This window comes from Sciurus vulgaris (genome assembly GCF_902686455.1).
Source record: "Sciurus vulgaris genome assembly, chromosome: 12".
Lineage (NCBI taxonomy): Eukaryota > Metazoa > Chordata > Mammalia > Rodentia > Sciuridae > Sciurus > Sciurus vulgaris.
The window spans coordinates 28,376,269-28,395,040 of NC_136473.1; the positions used below are offsets into that span (position 1 = coordinate 28,376,269).

General features: G+C 37.4%; 1 protein-coding gene across 1 annotated transcript in view; it reads right to left on the reverse strand.

Annotated features, from left to right (window-relative positions):
* Positions 1 to 18,772, reverse strand: part of MRC1 (mannose receptor C-type 1) — a 118,839-nt gene that overhangs the window by 12,703 nt on the left and 87,364 nt on the right. The window contains exon 24 of the mRNA XM_079108167.1: positions 2,287 to 2,519. Within this exon, the coding sequence (XP_078964293.1) occupies positions 2,287 to 2,519 (233 nt within the window). The remainder of the gene's footprint in view (positions 1 to 2,286; positions 2,520 to 18,772) is intronic.

Here is an 18,772-nt window from a genome sequence, read left to right on the forward strand (position 1 = left end):
TTGAGCAGTATTTGCCCATTCTGGTTAAACTTACGTGATTTCAGTGCCTTCACAGCTGCCCCTGAAGCTAGTATTCTTAATTAGATCTATAGTGCTGAATACCTTTCATCGTTGAAGATGTGAAATGTATCAACTGTTGAATTCACTTTTGTGCCATTTTTGTAAATACAGTAGTTTTGCACAACCTTTCATAAATATCTATATTAATTGCACATATTAGAAAGTAGATAATAAGGGGCTGGGGATATAGCTCAGTTGGTAGAGTGCTTGCTTTGTAAGCACAAGGCCCTGGGTTATAACCCCAGTAACCAAAAAAAAAAAAAGAAAGTAGATAATAAGCCAACTAGAAGCACAAGAGTTCCTCCTACACAAAACTCTGTTTTATTCCATTTGGACACTTAATTTCTTATCACATTTAGCCAGACAAACTTATGGTCACAAACTGATAGCATCAAAAATATTACTTATCAATAGTGTTCTTTTAACCATCTAAGGTATTTTATAGCTGACATATAACATTAACCAGAGATAATTTGATTTTTTTTTAAAAAATTCAAACATTTTCCCCCTTTTAACTTCAGTATTTAATTTACCAAGTCAATTGTCAAAGACCCAATGACAAAAATTTAAAGCATGTGTTATCTCATTGGAGCAGGAAAATATCATGCTAAGTGAAATAAGCCCAAAAACCAAAAGGCCCAGTGTTTTCTCTGATATGTGGATGCTAATTCACAATAAGGGGGTGGAAGCTAGGGAAGAATAGAGGTACTTTGGGTTAGACAGAGGGAATGAAGGGAGGGGAGGGGATCTGGGGGTAGGAAGGATAATAGAATGAATCAGATATTATTACCCTATGTACATATATGATTACACAACCAGAAGAGTGATAAGTTGTACCCCATTTATGTATGATGTGTCAACATGTATCAACTGTCATGTATAACTAATTAGAACAAATTAAAAAATCAAAAAATAGAAAAGATCACTTTATATACAAAAAAAGAATTTTTTTTGGTATTCTCCCCTGTTTGATGAAATAATCCCTGAAAATCACTGATTCCACAGACATAAAGGGAATAATAGTCTGAATGTCTGTTTTAGTCATAAATATTGGGATTTTGGAAAACTAATCATTCTAAAAGTAAAGAAAAGCCTAGTTTAAACTCATAAGAAAACTGTGACCACATCTGTGAGAAGAAAATGAATGATTTGTCAAACAGATTAATTATTAAAAACACAGTCAACAGAAATGTAAAAATGTCTCACCTAAGTTTAATCACTAAAATCATTATGGATGATTTTAAACTATTCACTTCCCTTCTTAGAAAATACTCACTGCATAAAGTATAAGTGTCTAGCTCTGCATCAAGTCACTGGAAGCTGTATAAAATCTGACAGCAATCTACTTTCCAGTTTCACCTCCCTCTTATCCTTTTCCCTCTTCTTGGCATTTCTTCTACCATCCTAAGCTACATTTTAAAAGGCTGACTTTCCCTAAAAAGCCCTCTTGGTCCTCTGCCCTGGCCCAGTTCCTTCAATAACACTCCATAGGTGCCTCTCTTTAACACTTCTGGTCCTTATCCCTTAATTATCTCTAGACACCTCTATTGCCTCTATTGTTGGGGTTTGTTGAGTTGACTAGCTCGGTCAATTGGAAGGAATTGCAGATGTGCCACAAAAAAATCAGAAAGGACTCATCTTAGGAATAGTTGTGGCAACTTATCAATCTAGTCTCTGGGCCCTTATCCTTGTTCTGCCTATTCACCTGGCCAATCTCCCTTTCTACGAAAGATTATAGGAAATTGACTGCAATGAAGTAATTCTCACATTTGAATGAAAGCTCTACAATTTGGGGACCCATAACAACTCTAGAATAGTTTTCCACAAAAAAAAAAAAAAAAAAAAAAAATCAAAAGTATTCCCATCACCTAGACAATACCCTGACCTGCTTTCTTAATTCCCATTTCAGAGTCGTAATCTTGACATGGAAAGAAATAAGCAAATAGTAAAAACTGTTCAGATGCAGAATATAATTTTAACATTTAAAAGCAAGAATAGAATGAATAGTCATCAGAAAAATTTTAGTTTGATTTCTGACACATCACTAGCCTACTAGATGCTTGAAGTCAGTGAATCCTTGAAAGATGGGGTCTTATTAATGCTAGTACCATTCACATTGCCACCACAGTTTATTTCACATAAGTGTTCAACAGAATGAACAGAAAGACAATCATTTAACCACAATTTATCAATCATGTCAAGTTGTACATGTTTTCAGCATCTTACCAAGTTACTGTTCAGGGCAATCCATATAGGCACATTAAAAGCTTGCATCTGCATCCATGCAAATGCATTACTGTAGGGATCCAGAATACTAGAAATTAGAGAATTGGAATCCTTGCAATATTTCTCTGCGTCATGCCATGTTAACTTCAATTTCATGAGCGAATAGCTGCTTTCACCATATTTAATAAAGCCACCTTTGGGAGTTGTTGTCGGAGAATGAGGCAAAGAAGGGTCTAGAAAAAAATAATTATTTTCATTAGCATACCAGTAGTCATTAATCGCACATCATAAATCCAAACTGTCAGGTGTTAAAATATCTTCATGAGTCGTTTTGCATCAGAAAGCAGAAAGTTTATTTTTAATCCATTTGCCTAATTAAACTAAATAATTTCTGAACTACATTTAGAAACTAAGGTGGATGTTTGATCAAGTATCCAAACTTAAAAAAAAATATTGCAAATTAGTGTGATCTAATAACTGGATGAAAGAAATACCACAGTTTAATTCCACAAATTAAAGAAAACCGTCATCCTGTCATGCCTGATCTTTATTTTTCTACCTTGGTCAAATGTCAAAGTCAAGCAGAGTCTTCCTCTCCTGTCCACATTTATTCCACTCTATCCGTGAGTTTGCATTTATTCATACCTGTTTGACTCTACCTGTGAGTAATTCACTTTCAGGAGATTGTTATAGATTCTCAAGTGACATTCTACAAACAACAGTTACTGGTTCATTTAACCTTGGTCTAGAATCGAGTTTACTCTTACCAATGATCTTCTAGATCCTTCCTTAGGCCCTGACATCTTATCCAAACTGAGCCAGGGAGCTGAATCCCCTGTAAGTTAGAGTCACTTCAGCTCTGGATCTTTCCTCCTTAATGTCCTAGCATGGGTCCTAATCACTGCTTTATGTTCATGCCAATATTCCAGGTCACATAAACAAGACACAGGCAAAGCTTGTTTTTGTGGGCCCTAGCTGATGCCCTGGGGCAGAGGTCAGCAAAAAGCAGCCAGAAGATTAAATCTGGTCTATTTTAGTTTTATAGCCCATGTACTACCAATGGCTTTTAAACGACAGGGAAAAAAAAATATTGCTTGATATGTAATCATGATATAAAATTCAAATTTGCATCCGTAAATAACACAGTTTTATTGGAACAAGCACACTTATCTGTTTACAAGTTATTTATGACTGTCAATGACCACAACAGAGTTGAACAGTCCCAACAGACATTTATGGCCAACACAAAGTAAAATATTTACAACCAGGCTCTTAACAGAAAAAGTACCCCTGGCCTAGGGTTCTAGATATCCTTGCCTACCTGTTTTGTCCTGGCCAATTTTCTGACCTCTTGCAATTTATACCACCAGTCCACCACCTGCCCTTCTGTTTCTATAGTACTGAAAACTTTCTTTGGGTTGTGCCTCCTATGAAGTGACTTCATTTCAGCAAGGGACAGCCTCCCTTTCTTTGCTGTTGCTGCCATCTGTGTTGACATAATATCATTAAGCTAAGAGACCCTAGCAAGATCCCTAAAATGTTAAGGCCTACATGGAACTGCCTTACAGCTCCCCAACACGGGGACATCTGGGCTCATAATAATGACTGAGAAATTTTGAACCATTAAACATAACAGGTGAAGATTGAGGTAAAATTAATAGAAAAAATGTTCACAGGTTATATTCACCTAGGTAAATTTAGCTCTTCTATCCATTTTGCTTATTCAGAAAAACATTCATAGGAAAAAAAGTAGAAGGAAAAAAACCTAAAATATTAAGAGATTGTTTCTAGTGATTAGATCATAGCAAAAATGTTTATGTCTTTTTTTCTAAACAGTGTTTCTTTATTAAAAGATTTTCCTATCAAATAATATATTTTGTAGAGTTTTGGAAATTCACAACCAAAAATATCACCATCTTCAAAAGTTTTTAGAAAAATAGACCTCTGTTTAATGCTTTATTCTGCTTTTAAGATTAAAATTTCTCTTTTAATAGCTTTAAACTAATGACAATTTAAAAAAAAACTTTGAACTCAATATTGCCAAGAAAGAATAAGTGACATTATTTAACATTATTTATATTACTTAAACTATTGGCATTGACAAGCTTTCCACCAAATAAACTATTCAATGTTTATTATTCAATAAATTTTGATCTCAGTATAAAATGAATCTTTCTAATGATTGTGCTATCTATGTCATTTTTTAATCATTTATATTTAATGTTATATAATGACTATGTAAATATATACATGGCAAAATAGTATATATAAAGTATAAATGATATTTTTCCTCTTAGGGATGAATACATAGGGTTTTCCTTCTATGTTTTATTCTTCCCAGGTTTTCTATATAAACATGTATTTTCACATAGCCAGGAAAAAAAGAATTTTTAAAAAATGAAGATTGGACTAAACCAAAGAGTTTTCTTTGTATAGATGGTTTGTGTTAGCCTCAAAACTCTTCCAAAATGTTCCTAGAGGGTACTCTGATCTATAATCCTGAGAAGAGTGGTCCCTGTGTTTTGGAAATTATGTTATATTGTTTGTGGAGCTGAGGGTCCTCCTTTGAAACCGAATTTTAAAACCACAGGCCTTAAATTGGGCTATGGCAGCCGTGGAGTCCCACAGAACTGAGAAACAGAGCACCTGCTCCAAGTAGGACTTCTTAAAGGACCTCTGATTCTTCCTTGTTTCATTTTTAAAATAGAAGGGCATCTGTCCCTGGGACCTTTTGGGGTTTTGCACATCCAGACGCTCAGCTAATGGGACTTTCACACCCAATTATTATCCAAGTTCTACTGTGTCATTCTCAAAGAACATCCCCCACTAGTCTCTCTCCTTTTGGCTCCTTCTCCAAAGTCACCTTCTTTTGCTTCTATGACACTACACTTATCCCAGACTGCAGTGGTCCTTTCTCCACTCTCTATTTTAGGTTCCAGCTTAAATACAACTTCCTTTGGAAAGCCTCCCATGATTCCCCCTGGTGGTAGAACCTCCATCACATATGTCCTATAATACTTTGTTTTTATGGTAATTAATACATTTATATCTGTTCTTACCCATTAATGGGGCCTGGGTCTTAATCATCTTTGTATCCGAGCATCTAGCCTTGTGCTTGATAGCACTGTGAGCTGTCTACTGTAATAGAGCCACTTAGCTGTATCTGACATTACCCAGTTTGAAAAAAAAGTGGATACAAATCAAGCTTTTCAGAATCTACTGATAAAGGTAGAATCAGAGGATGGCTATGAATGAACGGAATTCCTAAGTTGGAGGAAAGGCAGGACTGGCAGCAGAAGGTGCCAGTTTAGTGAAGATAAATGAGAGCCAGATGGGCAAAAGCAGCACACTATGGAACCTCAAGTTGGTCCACCAGTTTTCCCAAGAGGACATTTCAGTAGTATGTCACTGAGGAAGTAGAACTTGCTTTGCAGTCACTTGGCTAAACCCATCTATCTAGTATTGAGAAAACCATTCCTTTTCCAAATGGCTATGTCTATCAGTCAATAGGTACAGTGCTATTGCCAGAAAATTAGAGTAGTAAAGGTGTGTGTGAGAGAAACATGGTTTCTCTTTATTTGCTTTTATCAACTTCAGTCCAACTCTGAGCCTCCATGGAGGTTGGTTGGAGAGAAATTCCATCCTAAAGTAGAACCAAAGTCCTGGGTCAAACACCAGGGAAGCCCTGAATCTGTGCTGCGCTCTGGTGATTGCTAAGAGTCTCTCATTCCAATTCCTGTGTCTGCTTTTGTTCACTGCTCTTGCTATTTCCACTCTGCCTGTGGGGGTCTCAGAATCTTTACTGAGGCTGGAAACCTTTTGCCTGGTTTTCGGTCCCTCTGAGGCCTTGTTATCTAGGCCACTGCTTCAGTACTGCGGGTAACTTTCTAGTCCCCAGATGACCCCATGCCCTTGTCAGTGACATATTCCTTATTCCTCTTTTCTCTCAAAAGTGCTTTCTTCTCTCCTCTCATCTTCAAGGACCCCTGGCATCTTTTTGATGAAAATTGGCTCTTACAAAAGACAGAAGGAGCCTTTGATACCAATCAGTTCTGCCTTCTCTGTGCAAAAACTCTGGAGGCAAAAGAATACTAAGATTCTAGCTACTGGCTTGGGATATGGAAGAAATACAGATTTTAAAATAAATAATCCCAGAATGGTTAATGTTAGGGAATCAAAGTTGTCTTTACCATTTATTTGAAGAAATGGTTCCCTTAACAATATTTGAGAAATGATTTCTAAAAAATCTTTAATAAATAATGATTTACTTATATAAGCACACATTTTGAATGTGGTATGTGAAAATTACTACTATAGTTTGTGGGGAAAACGAAGATCTATACTATCGAGGCTGTTCTCCCATGTGCTAAGTCCATGGGAGATCACCAACTATCCCCAAATAACCCTAATATGAAGGGGCTGAAGATACAGTTGTTGTTGGGGAGGAATTGCTCAACTCTAACTACAGAGGTTAGTTCTTCATCTTAATGGACTGAATCCACTGTGAAAAATAATTCCACTCAAGGATTTCCTTTTTAATTAAGATCCACAGGATTCTCTTTAAATTTGATGGTGTTGAAATTAGAAGGGAGACCAGCAGAGTAGAGGAAGGGGACCAGGGGAGGAGGAGGAGAGGGAAAGAGTACTAGGAAGTGAAATTGACCAAATTATGTTATATGCATGTATAAATAGTTATAATATATGCCCCTATTATGTACAATTATACTGCACTAATTTAAAAATTAATTAAAAAAATAAAAATCTGATGTTGAAAAATGACACAATAAAAACAAGTTCACTGGACAGACACTTTACAGAAGAAGACAGGCAATTAATAAATGTATGGAAAAGTGTTCAACATCTCTAGTAATTAGAGAAATGCAAATTAAAGCAACTCTAAGATTTCATCTTACTCCAATAGAACTGGCCATTATCAAGAACACAAACCAATAAAGATGTTGGCATGGATGTGGGAAAAAGGCACACTTTACATTGCTGGTGGAGTTGCAAATTAGTGAGCCACTCTGGAAAGCAGTATGAAGAATCCTCAGCAAATTGGAATGGACCCACCTTTTGACCCAGTTATCCCACTCCTCGGTTTATACCCAAAGGACCTAAAATCAGCAAACAACAGTAACACAGCCACATCAGTGTTTATAGCAGCTCCAGTTCACAATAGCTAGATTGTGGAACCAACCTAGATGCCCTTCATGGATGATGGCTAAAGAAACTGGTATATATACACAATTCGCCATAAAGAAGAATAATATTATGGCATTTGCCAATAAATGGATGGAATTGAAGAATATCATGCTAAGTGAAATAAGCCAAGCCCAAAAAACCAAGGCCAAATGTTTTCCCTGATAGTGGACAATGATATATCATGGGGGTGGGGGGGTGGGGAGGGAGAGAAGAATGGGGGAACTTTAGAATAGTGTAGAAGGAAATGAGAGGGAGGTAGGGTATAAAAAATGGTGGACTGAGACAGACATCATTAGCCTATGTACATGTATGATTACAGGAATGGTATGAATCTACATTGTGTACAACCATAGAAAAGAAATGATGTACCCCATTTGTGTACAATGAATCAAAATGCAGTTTGTAAAAAATTAAAAGCTAAATTAAAAAAAAAGAAATAAAAATAAAGTTCACAATGAACTGGCCAGACTGATGGAATTTCTGCCTCTTTCTAGTCAACATCATGACTTTTTTTTTTCTTGAAAAGAGAAAGGATAATTCTTTAAGAATAATGAAATTAATTTCACAAGTCTTTTTTATAATCTGGATTTCTTTTAAATGGCATCAGAATAATTGATAAAACACCGCTTGTTTTAGATTTCCAGATTGAAAGAGAAGAATTCCAAGACTTTCAAACACATTGAATTCAGAAGTAGCCCTTTGTGTAAATGTCATTCCAATGACTCCATAATCTTTCTGGATGTGATCTATTAATTAAGTGCTCTGTTAGGTATAGTCCTACTTGTAGCTTTTAATGATCAATGTGGAAATAGGAATGAAGAGGACCACCAAGGGGAAAGCTATCAAGTTCCATTCAGAAACTTTAATGACATGGTGCAGATATTGCTCAAAGTTTCCGTGCTGTCTTGGATTGTTGTTGGATCTCAAGCATCCTTTTATACTCTGCCAATACAGTGGCGAGTATAATTTCAACACCAAATATTTCTTTCATTGATAGTTAGCATATATCTCAAACTCCTTGTTGAAAGTTGTAAGGTATTTATGTGACACCGGTCCTTCAACTCCGTCAGGGCAGGTGCCATGTATGCTATAGATTCACTCTTCAAGTCTTGGTAGTGATCAATGTCTAAGAGATGAATCCATCGGGTGACAGCATTGATCATTCCTGTGACTGTGATTTAGGTCCCAAAGCTCAACCAAATGGACATGGTATTATTTTCTGTGCTAACTACAGAATGGCCTGATAGAGACACTAGTCACTAGGGTGATACCCTTTGCAAATGAGTCAAATGTTTCTGGAGTTTGATGTTATAATCTGTATGTTTAGGAGGACAACATATATCTGACCAGGTGCCCTTGACAAGGACCTGGCAACAGCTTTTAAGCTCAAAGTTTACATTGTTGTTGCTATTCTGTTTTGGCTGTTTACATTTTACAACTTGATGCTTCAATATCAGATGCAGGGGAAACTGAAATGTCATTGGTTGAAGATGTGAGCTAAAAAAAATGTCAGAACTAAAATAAAAAATGCATGAGTTATAGATTTTGTTAGCTGCCCAGGTGTGTGCCTGTGATAGTTCTTGAAATACCACATTTTTCTCTGTTATTCTTGTGTGTGGGTGTGTGTGTGTGTGTGTGTGTGTGTGTGTTCCTTGGGATGGGTGGCAGCTATCATCCCAAGGCAGAGAATAGAAATTGTTGGAGACATTGTGACTCTTTCAACCAAGAGCACTTTCATGGTCCTTGGGCTTTTTTTGGTTTTTGTCTTAGCCTGTGTTGGCAGGTATAACTTCTTGGCTGACTCATTCTGTTTCCTGTGAAGGAACAAGGTTTTGTAAGCAGTTCTTTGATATCCTGAGGGCTTGGCACGCTGGACTACACTTGGTTGAAGACAGTCCAAAGGAACACAGTGGCTTGGACAATGCAAGGGTCAACATCAGGAAGGGTTACCTGATCCTGTCTGGCTCTCCAGGCTTGTTCTCCAGACTCCTTTCTACCCACGTGGAAACCCTGAGATTTTGCTGCCTTTGGAGAAGGAATCTGGCTTTCAAGAAAGAACAAGAAAGAAGCAAAATAAGCCCAAGACCTATACACATCCTGAGGGGAAGCTCAGAGGAAAGCCCATGGTTGCAGAAGCACCCGTTGGCTGAGACTCCTCAGAAATTGTGCCAGCTTCTTTTTCTGCTTGGCAGTGGAGTTAAGTCAGCTGCTCAGGCTGGAGTCCCAGCCGTGCCTGTTTTCTTCATGTTCTGCTAGTTTGGCTGTGTGTCTACACCGGATGAGGCCCTGGCCCTGCATGGAGTGAAGACAAGAGACCCAGTTATCTACTTCATAATACATATATTACAGGTGCCTGAGACTAGTAGCAGGTGCATCCAGCCAGGTTGCCATCTATGTGGCTCACAGCAGAAGTAGCCTGGCATATACAATATAGGAACAGACACTTCCCACCAAAAGCATTTCTTGAATAATTCATCTCTCATTATAGCCTATTGATACATGGCAACACCTGAGAGAATCCTGGCATGGCCACATCAAATCAGAACTTCTTGTAAGACTCAAACTCAATAACACAAAAGGCCAGAAACTATGAAATGTGGCCCATCTCTTAGCTCAGAACTTTTCTGATGAAATCAAACTTGCCAGTCAGACAAAACTGTCATATTCAGAGAAGTAGATTCCTACAGACTATCCCACCATAACCTCCCTTCTTCTCTGCTGGAAACTTTAAATTCCCCTCTTTCTCTGTCCCCATCAGCTCAAGAGTCCAGAGCCTTTGAGTTTCAGCATCAACCTTGAGGTGGCACATGCCAATCAACAGAGCACTTCAGGATTATGTGGAATCCCATTTGGTTACATGCAAGTGTGTCTAGGATATGATAGGTAACCAGTTCCCCCATTACAATATAATCCAAGTGATACTCTGATTTTCAAAAAAACTGAGTAAGAAGAGACCGAATCCCCTTCAAAATATCCTTGGTGTTTTTTTTTTCTCAAACAAGCTGATATCATTTGTTTCATCTGCCATATCTTTTCTAAAGAGAATAAAGCTGGATTACTAAATTATGACAGTCACAAGCATTAGAGGTTTCCACTTTACTTCCTTTTAGAAGATGAGCAAACGCTGATCCAAGGAGCCTGGCATTTTCGTGGGGTACATCTCTATGGTGAAAACACTCTCTTGGTGTGTTTTCACCAAGAGAAAAATGGTTCACAGCCCAGAAAATGGTTCTTTCACGAAGATCTAGGTTTCTTACCAGGACTACAGAATGTTTGGGCCCTTCCTTCCTGGGGTTCATATTCCAAGATTAGACAAATAAGGCAAATATTTACATGTACATACTCCTCAATGGTGCTAGTGAAGGAGATGCGGGGAGAGTATAGCACCTAGAAGAGAGTATGGGGGGAAGTACCGTGTTAGCTCTCCATCACTATAATAACATATCTGAGTCAATAAGCTTATAAAAAGAAAAGGTGATTTTGACTCATGGTTTTAGAGGTTCCAGTTCATGATTAAGAAGACCCATTGTTTCTGGTGGTGTGATAGCAAGCACTTGATAACAGAAGGTGCACAACAGAGCAAGATCGCTTACATCATGATCCAGTGAGCAAAGAGGAAGAGAAAAGGGCTCGAGTCCCACAGTCCCCTCCAGTGCACATACCCAATGACCTAAGGACTTCCTACAAGGCCACCTCCCAAAGGTTCCATCACTTTCCAATAGCACCAGCCTGGGACCAAGTTTTAACACATGAGTCTTTGTAGACATTGAGATCCAAACCTATAGCAAGTACAAAAGTGGGATTTTAGTCTCTATGGTTCTTAGTAATAAACAGAAAGATAGAGAAGCTGTAGTTTTAGTTAATGCCTGTGCTCTTGGACATGGATTATGTTAGATTTCCTTTGGGAAAATTCTGTTTCAATACAACATGACTCCAAAATAGAGTGCTCATCAAAGTCATAGTCTAAGACTGCACACCTCAATCTCCTGAGATGTCTACTGAGATGTAGATTTCAAGACTCTCATGCAGGTCTATTTAATCAGAAATACAAGCATGAATCCAGATAGAAATGAGTTTTGAACAAGCTCATGTGGCTCTTAGACCCAGCAAAATTTGAGAACTCCTGCTTAGACCAGGAATCAAAGACAGACCCAGAGAATTTGAAACTTTCTTGCCTTTAAAGAAAAAATATTGAATCAACAGGAAAAAAATAATCTGTGTTACTTTATAGGGTTCTTTAAAACTCCCAGGAACTGTGTGCACAGAAACTATAATCAGACCCCTAAAGGGAAAGTCGTGATAGGAAAGATTGTTCCACTCATCCTTCAGGGCTAGTCAATGTGATCAATAATGGTTGCCAAAGCCTAATCAGGTAGAGCCACATGAATAATGCTAATATTTTTAAGGCCACCACAGTACAGTCAGGATCTTCTGCTGGTTCGGAATCTTTCTGAAGTCAGTGATCACTTTCCTTTAAAGAAGCTTCCTGTCCAAATGAAAAATACTGTTCACATGATGTTAAAGAAATGCTAACACCAAAAGGCATGTTCCTGGTATGCAGTTCAGTGGTTTGGGTGAAATTTCCTGTTGAAATAGTCTCTTGATACATTTTTTATGATAATATCTATTGAGGTTTAACCAAAAACAATGTCCTAAGGAAATTTTCTTATTTGATATTTGGACACAATATCAACTCCCTAAGAAAAACCAGAAGTATGAAAAGGGAAATTATAATGTGGCAATTTTTGGTCATAACTTCTCCTAAAAAATGATTACATTATGAGAAGCTATTCTACAGCAGGAAATTTACCAACTGCTCTCCCATAACTGTGGGAGATATTACTATGCTCATGTTCCCAAGAGTTTGACCTAATGGGGAATCCTGAGGAATAATTAATACCTTCAAGCTAGTACTATTTAACATTTTTTTTTCTTCATGTCTTTGTTGCTTTGTGCTGCTTTAAGAGAATACCACAGACTGGGCAATTTATAAAGAACAGCAAAACTTAATTTCTCACAATTTTGAAGGCTAAGTTCATGTTCAAGGCTCTAACATCTTGAGAGGGACCTCTCACCTGCATGCCCCAGAGGGAAAGAAAGCTGTCCTCACATGCCGAGAGGCAGAAAGGCAATAGAACTGAAAATCTCCTGTCGCCTCTTATTGAACCTTAAATACATTCACAAATAAATCCTCTTTGCCTAATCACTTCTTAAAGGCCCAACTGTCAGTACTATTTCAGTGACTTTCAACACCTGCATTTTGTAGGGGACACAGTCAAATCATAGACCTTGGTTATCCAATAGAAGAATCACCCAAGTTTCTGTTTGCTTACTCTACTGTGTTGCCTGAATCCCACTTCCAGGTTCTGATCTAACTGCCTGGGGGAAAGCCCAGGTAATTACAATGTGCATAAGAACACTCACGGTTAACAAAATTGTTTTTCCGTAATATGTCAGCAGAGAATAAATTCTCACTCATATAGGTGCTTTATGTTCTTATTAATACAAATGTTTCCAAATTAAGATAGAATTTTCTACCTCCTATTTTGTTACGAAGAAAATTGTTCTATGCATCCCATAGTTATAGGATCTAAATTTCTGGGGTGTATCTGAGTCTAATTCATCATTTATCTACTAGGGTAAAATCATGGCCTGAGATTTGAATATCTGAGTTTAAAGGAGTATTATTCTTGGCACCTTTTAAATGAGACCAGATAGCACATCATGCAAGTTTGATTATGTAGAGACACATGGAGTCTCTTTGGTGGGGTTACATGGGTAGAGCCGAATACCACATCAGGGTGCTCTGAATGCAGATTAGCTAGAGGGAGGACCTCACAGAAAAATGACTCCTGTTAATATTTGAGTGTGAACCCCACGCTCTAGTTCCCGACCACCTCTTGGTCCTCCCATTTATGCCCAGCTATTTCTCAGTCCAGTGACTTTGCTCAAGTTTGTCCTCTATCTAGCGTCCATCTCTGCCTTTCTTTTTCCTCCAAGATACTTTCTACTCATCTTCAGCGTTCTGCTCAGGTGTCCCCTGAGTGGCACCTCTCTCAAGACTGTTCCTGACATTCAGAGTCACTCTGTACTAAAGCTAAAGAAGATTACTTTTCAGGGCCACTCACTTGCAATGGGTCCCTTCCAAGACCCTAGCTGTCTTTTCACGGGGTCATATTTTTGAAATAAAATTTGTATATTTTAACCGCAGTTGACTTAGACTTTTCATTTTAACTACAGCTCCATCACAATCCTCTTGTGTTGCACGGTGTCAAGTTGGTCATGAGCATTCTGGAGAATCAGGGTAAACACACATTGAGTTTAGAGTACATTTGGTTTGGGTTTTAATGGAATAATATTTGATATGGCTGTTGATATAGGAATGGTGTATCAGTCAGGATTCAACCAAGAATACAAATCCAGTTGGAAATATTAAGAGACTGATGATCACGTATAGTGATGTATGCATGTACACATACAGATACATATTACAAGGAATTGGCTTATATGATGTGTCAGACTGGCTATGTTAGCTTCTTGTTACTGTGATCAAAATGCCTGACAAGACAACTTAGAGGAGAAAAAGGTTTTTGGGCTCACAGTTTCAGAGGTCCCAGTCCATGGTTGACCAGTTTCATGGCAGAAACATCATGGCAAAAGGGCATGGCAGGAGGAAACCTGCTCAGCATATGGAAACTATGAAGCAGAGAGAAAGAAGACAGAGACAGAAAGAAGACAGGCGCAAGACAGAGTTCCAAAAATTATACCCCCAGTGACCCAGTTCCTCTAGCCATGCCCCATCTACCTATAGTTACTACCGAGTAGTCCATTCAAATTAGTAATCCACCAGTGGATTCATTAATGGATGAAGTTACAGCTCTCATAATACAATCTTTTTCAGCTCTGAACATTGCTGCATTGCCTAAGACATGAGCTGTTGGGGAAACATTCCAGATCCAAACTGTGACACTGGCTAAGCAAGTCTGAAGTCTGTAAGATAGGCCATCAGAAAGGGAAGATGAGGCAGGCAGAGCTTCATGGGCCAAAGTTAGACTCCACAGGCAGGAGTGCTCCTTCTCTTGCTTCTCCCAAAGAAGAGCCAAAGCCCAATTTTAAGGCAATTCAACTGATTATGGCAGACCAATGCAGGAGAGTTTCTCTTTCAACTGACTAATGCAGGCGCACTCAGGGTAACCTTCTGAATGGAAAGTCAATGGATTAGGGACTTTACCTCTGCAACATCTCTTCACTGAAAACTTAGGTTTATGTTTGAGTAACAGTACCAGAGCTCAGCCTAGTGAACAGGACGCATTAAAATGCCACCTCCCAAATAGCTTCTGGTAATATACCTGTCATCCAGAGTGCAAAACTATCCAACCTGACAGGAAGATTGAGGATCAGATTTTACAAAGTATTAGTGTATCCTGATGTACCCAAAGCAAATAGGAATTAGAGGAGAAACAAGGTTAGAAATACTTGAAACCCAATCTAGTCCATACAAACTTTTTCTATCACCAGAGTCTAAAAAAATGTAGTTGAAATTTCAATTATAATCAATGCCTACTTAAAGTGGAAGGTGTAAATAATAGCGTAGACAATTGTACACCCATTATAAGTGCTTTTATAATTTCAATTTTCTTTTTTCTATTTTGATGAAGTTTTGTTACTAGAGTTCTGGCAAATATACAATTTTTAACTGTAACTTGGAATGTTCCAATTAAAAATTGAGAAATTCTTCAATAGATTCTGGCAGACTGAAGATTTAGATGTATGAAAAGTATACATCTAAATCATACTGATCATTTTTTAAGTTAATTAAAGAATTAGGAGAAAATACAAGCAAGGTTAATGGGAATATGAAACAAAGCAAAAAAGCAAATAGTCGTGAAACCAATGGAGATTATTCTGAGATCCAGAAAGAAATTTTTACAAGAGAATTTTTTTATCATTCCCAAAATAGTAATTTATAATGAATAGATAAATTAATGAAGAGATTATTAGATTATGATAATGTTAATGAAAATAAGTAAATCCTATGAATAATAGTGGAAAAAAGAATTAACTTTTAAGCTTAATTTGACACAGAATTCAGCTTCACAAAAAACTCATAATATGTTGCTATGGTTTGGATATGGTATATCCCTCAAAGATTCATGAACTAGAATCTTGTTCTCTAATGTAATGGTATTGAAAAATGTTAAGACCATTTAAAGGTGGGCCTAAAGGGAGGCAGTTAGGTAAGGGAGGCACCACCTTTCTGAATGAATTTGTATTTCTGGAAAGACTGGGTATGTTAGATTTTCTTCACTGCAACCAAAATACCTGACAAGAACAACTAGCAGAAGAAAAGTTTATTTGGCTCATGATTTCAAAAGTTCAGTCCATGGTCATCCAAATCATTGTTCGGAGTCTCAGGGAGGCAGAACATCATGGTATAAGGGTGTGGTGGAAGAAAGCTGCTCAGCATGTGGCACCCAGGATACAGAGGAGGAAAAGGCCATGGACAGACATAGTCCAGGCTATGCTCCAGTGACTTATTTCCTCTAATCATGCCTCACTTGCATTACCACCCCGTCATTCATTTAAATTATAATCCATCAAATGGACTGATCCACCAATGTGGTTACATTTCGCATAATCTAATCATTTCACTCCTGAACATTCCTGCATTACCTAATACATAAGCTTTACAGGGGACATTAAAGATCCAAACCATAACATTCTGCTCCTGGCTCCCCAAAGCTCCGTCTCACAATACAAAATGTACTTATTCATCCTCCAAGAGTTCCCCTAGTCTTAGCAGTTTAAGCACTGCTCAACTGTCCAAGTCTAAAGTCTTCTTCAAGACTCAAGGTAGACTCTTGACTATAAGCTTCTGTAAAAATCAAAAGCAAGTTACATACATCCAATGTCTAATGGCACAGAGTAAACATTTCATTCCAAAAGGGAGGAATAAGACCACAGAAAGGAAGGCATCACAGTAAGAGACACCTAGCCTGGCAAATACTGGGTCCTGTAATTCTGGCCCACAAAACTTGGCTTTGCCCTGCTCGCAACCAGGTCTGTATTTCTCACTCTCCATTTATACCTTTGGCATGTTCTACTAACATATCTGCTATATTGTTACAAAATGATCTGCTTGTATCTGAAGCACCACTAGACTGCTCTTCTTATGCTTCTTACCTATATTTGAATCTACAGAGGCTAGCTCAATGCCTGTCAATATATATCAGACACTCAAGAAATATTTGATGAAATAATGGATAAAAATGTAAACAGACACATGAGTGAATACTAAAAAATGGATGAGTCGAGGATCTCCCAGCCTCTATGGACACCACCTTTATTTTTAGGGTTCAAGTAACCGACTTTTCACATTGAGTTCAACCAGGAAAAAATATTCAAAAAATTCTTCCAGCAACTGAATTTTGATGAAAACCTGATATGAGTGCAAAAGATAGTGAGGAGATCAACGGCACGTAAATATCCAATACCCAGAGAGAACTTTCAGTTAACAACAACAAAACAAACACACAAAACACTAAAATGACCAAAAGTATAAATGAAACAACACAAAGACTGGTCTTCCCCACCCAGCACCTTCTCCCAAAACATGTTGCTGATATTTCAGTACTATGTTTGGATATGCATGACTTATCTATTTGATTGTGTCAGAATGGATAATGTGAGAGTGTGAAATACAATACTCAGCAACCCTGTCAAACAGTTTCTGCAAATGATAAGATATATACTGCTTGGAGTCCAAAGTGTTTTCTGTGAACTACAATGAAAAGACTTGCACAAAGAATTTGTAAACCAGGCTCACTTGTATATATCTCCCATTCCATATTTCTAATTTTCTCACATATTTTGAGGGCAAAACACACACATACACACCACACACACACACACACACACAGATTCCCTTAGTACAATTCACCACATACTGCTTGACTCTATAGCCATTATTTCCACTGGAATTTCTTCAAAGAGAACATGCTTTGTTTTTACCAAGAAAATGAAAGCAAGTTGTTTTCTAATATTTGTGTTATAAATGGAAGTTGTTTGAGCCCAAGCTTCTTTTCCACACTTGATCACTTCTCCTCACTTCCTTTTGTTCTCTGTCACCTATAAGTTGGGGTATTAGAAACTCATCATGTTCCCCTACTTAATTGGCTACTTCTTAATCTTTTTCAAATTATGAACTTTCTTGAAAATATAGTACCCATCCCCAGATAAAAAAGGAAAAAATGTGAATAAACATGCTTGCATCCCCACCCCATTGCCTCCTCAATGCCATTTAAGGAGTCCCATCCTGTCCGTTGGCCCTGGGTAAAGAACTCCTCCCCATGGATAAAACCTTAAGAAATAAAAGGATGAGTGGGTGGGAGCGTGCTGGGTGTGACCGTGAAAGCTGATATATTTCACAATGTACATAAAGCTTTATTTATGACAAAACTCTTAAGCAAAAAGGAGAGAAATGATTATTTTTATTTTAATTATTCAATTAAATTTATTAATATAATAAAATATTTAATCATTTTAGTATTTAATTTTTTAGCATTGTTGGATTCTGAGGTGAATCAATGTTCAAGGGAATATCTGAAAAAATGTGCAAGTAAGTATGATGAAAAACTCATATTCCACTGTGTTTTAGCAACATGCCTTTTCCAAACAGATGAAGAGTTCAACTTAAAGAATTTCTCTGCTGATAACTTCATTTATTTTAAAAGTAAAATTTAAAGTAAATAAGTCTCATTTTAGAAGCAAATTTACACTTAACAAGAGCACCAACATGCAAATCTATTAAAAATAGACCTTGTCTTTAATGTTTATTTCACATAATCCAAGTACATCCAGTTAAGCAAATTTACATTTTCACATCTTTGCCCTCCTGATATACATATAACAGTACAAAGAATAATCTGTAAAACCTGGCTTAACGAAACAAGAGTTTCAACCACTTTATTCTGCATGTGGACAAATACATTTCTAAATTATTGGAGTGAAATCAAGAATGGTGAAAGTGAAAACCCACTAAATTTTTATTCCACCTGAGGTTATTTGTACTGTTTTTAAAATTGTCTTCTAGTTGTTGGATTACAATTTAGTGGGTGCATATTTTGGGGAGCTTCTTGAAATATTTCAAGAGGCTTAGTTAGTTATTTCTAGAGCTCTGGTAATCTGCATGAAGTTGATACTAGTTACCCGGTGATGATGTGTAAAAGGTGGCATTGTAGTGCTATGTATTCACCTAAGATATTTCAAACAGTGCTAATTGACA